Below are 2,564 nucleotides of genomic sequence, written 5' to 3'. Positions count from 1 at the left end.
AACAGGTCTAAAACGGCGAAGCCTACCGAGCTCGGCTCACCCCCTGCGGGTAGTCATGTTTACAAGAAATAATTTTTTTTATCCGGCCCATCAAAAAGACAAAATTGGGACAAAATCTGCATGCACCCTGTTTCGACGCTAAATACACTGATTTTCTGTCTATTAGTTAAGACAGCTATGCATTTCCCCCTGTGAAAATGTGAATGTACATAGCCGACAATACATTGGACAGAATGTTAAATTCCTATATTCGATATGTATGTATTTATTTATGAATTTAAACAAGGTATTTATTATTATTAGTTTACTATCATGTATAGTGATGCTGAAAGATACACCAAATGAACTAGGATTAGAAAGCCATGCATGGTCATTAAGAAAGAAGACAGGTCTATTCTAAGACCAATCGAGTTTCTCGACTCAACCTCTATACATTTTCCAACGGTCGGCGTTAAACTCCTGGTCAGTGGCAGGCATTAACGCTCCTTTAACGATGCCATAGGCATTGCTGCTGTCGTAAACAAACAAATCTGATACATCGGACAACCCAATGGCGTTTAAGAATACCTGAATGTTCTGAGCATTAGGAGCGCCGATAATACTATCCACCAGACCCGTGATAGAACTTAACAGACTAGCGACTAAAACATAAGTGGAAGTGGTCCCTGAAGGGAACACTTTCACTACAGGGCCGCCCGCGTAAATGCGGACCTCCTTCTGACCATCTTGTATAACGTAAGATTGCGCGGGTCGGGTAGACATAGGATCGTCAAAGGCTATATTTGAACTACGTGCAGTTCGTACTTGTATCCAAGCATCCGCATTGGTACCACCGATATCGGCATAAAATCCAGCGCTCACGGCGAGGTCATTGTTGGAAATTGCAGCTGAATTCCATCTCAAGAGACCAGCTCTAGTTGGTTCAAAATCGGCAGATAGCGCGCCAACGACTTTAAGTTCTGAAAATAAGAACCTGTCCGTAGTATCCTTATCATTACCATTTCTTGCCAGTGTTAAGGAAGTGCTGTCCATAAGTACCTTAGTCCTAACTTGTCGTGCACCCATACTCGTCGCTTGTGACCACAACGAAGCTGCTACACCGGCAACGAGGGGTGCGGACATACTAGTGCCCTCCATTGGACCAACACCTCCTCCATTTAGAGTTGAGTAAACGCCAACTCCGGGGGCAAGAATGTCTACGCACATGCCTCGATTAGAAAACGAGGCAATGCGATCGTCCTGACCGGTTGCGCCGACAGTGATCGCCGCGAAGTTTCCTGCAGGCGAGAATGAGCAGGCGTTCTGACCGCCGTTATTACCAGCCGAGACCACCACGAGCACATTGGCAAGATACAGCTGCACAACCATTGCATCAACCATCGGTGATAAAGGTCCTGACAAAGACAATACTGCAATTCTCATCTCTGTTGTCGGGCTTTGGAGGGCCACGTTCAATATACGGTTCAACCCTTCAAGCACTGACCATGTTGTTCCGCGACCATCCTTGTCCAGAACTTTCACACTCGACACCTTAGCCTGAACCGCAGCTCCGTACCCGACACCTGCAGCAAGACCAGCAACATGTGTGCCATGTCCATATGTATCTTCAGGACCTTCTCCATTCATATCGAAGGCGTTGTAGAAGTGTTCCGCCCGAGATTGCCCGTCAGCGCCTACAAAGGCAGGATGGGCAATATCTACACCTGAATCGACCACGAAGATTCTAACTCCTGCGCCGCCAGCTGCGATGTTCGCATTCCCGTCTTGTGTATTGCTCCTTTGGTTTATTCTATCCAAATGCCAATTCGAGCCACCTTGTCGACGTTCTCTAATCGGAGCATTTCCTCCATAATTCTGGATGAATTCAGCGGCAGCAACTGATGGAAGTGATAGTAGTGACAGCAAGGTACCGCTTTGTACGAAATCGTTGCTGAACGCTATGAGATGTTCATTACCGCTAGATATATCTGTAATGATGCCTCCAACAAACTCCCCGCTTACTACATCCGAAATGATGCCATCAACAACATTTATAACACTTGATAATACAGATAATGCGGAGTCTCGCGTCTGTCCCCGCTCCAACCTGACCATAGCACCAAGACCATTGTCGATGCCAGATATTTCTATACCCTCAATCTGCCCCACTGCAAGAAAGAGGAACACCGATAAACTCTTCCAGTATTGTGTATATGATCGCATCTTGAACAAGCTAATTGTTGTTTAATTCTGTTTGAATAGGGAAATGGTGATTTGAGCAGTGCTTTATGTATGTCTGTGATGGCTCGAGAAATACATACTGTGATGGCTCGAGAAATACATACTGTGATGGCTCGAGAAATACATACTGTGATGGCTCGAGAAATACATAATTTTTTGTACTAGAGTAGTAATAGGTTCTGGTTTTTATCCTGCTACCTGCCGACTTGAACTCTGAGTCTCTGGCTCTTGTGCCCCGCCGTTACTCTACTATTTTCAAAAGTATTTGTATGATAAAATGAGCCTGTGAAAGTCGTTAGTCGTAAGTCGACGCAACCGTCTATCGTCGGCAGGGAAACAGAATG

General features: G+C 45.4%; 1 protein-coding gene across 1 annotated transcript; it reads right to left on the bottom strand.

Moving 5' to 3' along the window:
- Positions 1-420: 420 nt before the first annotated feature.
- Positions 421-2,202, bottom strand: SARC_11127 (hypothetical protein; the record flags this gene model as incomplete). Its single annotated transcript, XM_014294797.1, has 1 exon — positions 421-2,202. The coding sequence occupies one exon, from the start codon at positions 2,200-2,202 to the stop codon at positions 421-423; it is 1,782 nt and encodes a 593-aa protein (XP_014150272.1).
- Positions 2,203-2,564: the final 362 nt, after the last annotated feature.

Source organism: Sphaeroforma arctica (assembly GCF_001186125.1).
Source record: "Sphaeroforma arctica JP610 unplaced genomic scaffold supercont1.1540, whole genome shotgun sequence".
Classification (NCBI taxonomy): domain Eukaryota; class Ichthyosporea; order Ichthyophonida; genus Sphaeroforma; species Sphaeroforma arctica.
The sequence above is the reverse complement of the archived record's forward strand: the minus strand, read 5'-3'. Positions and strand labels throughout refer to the sequence as shown.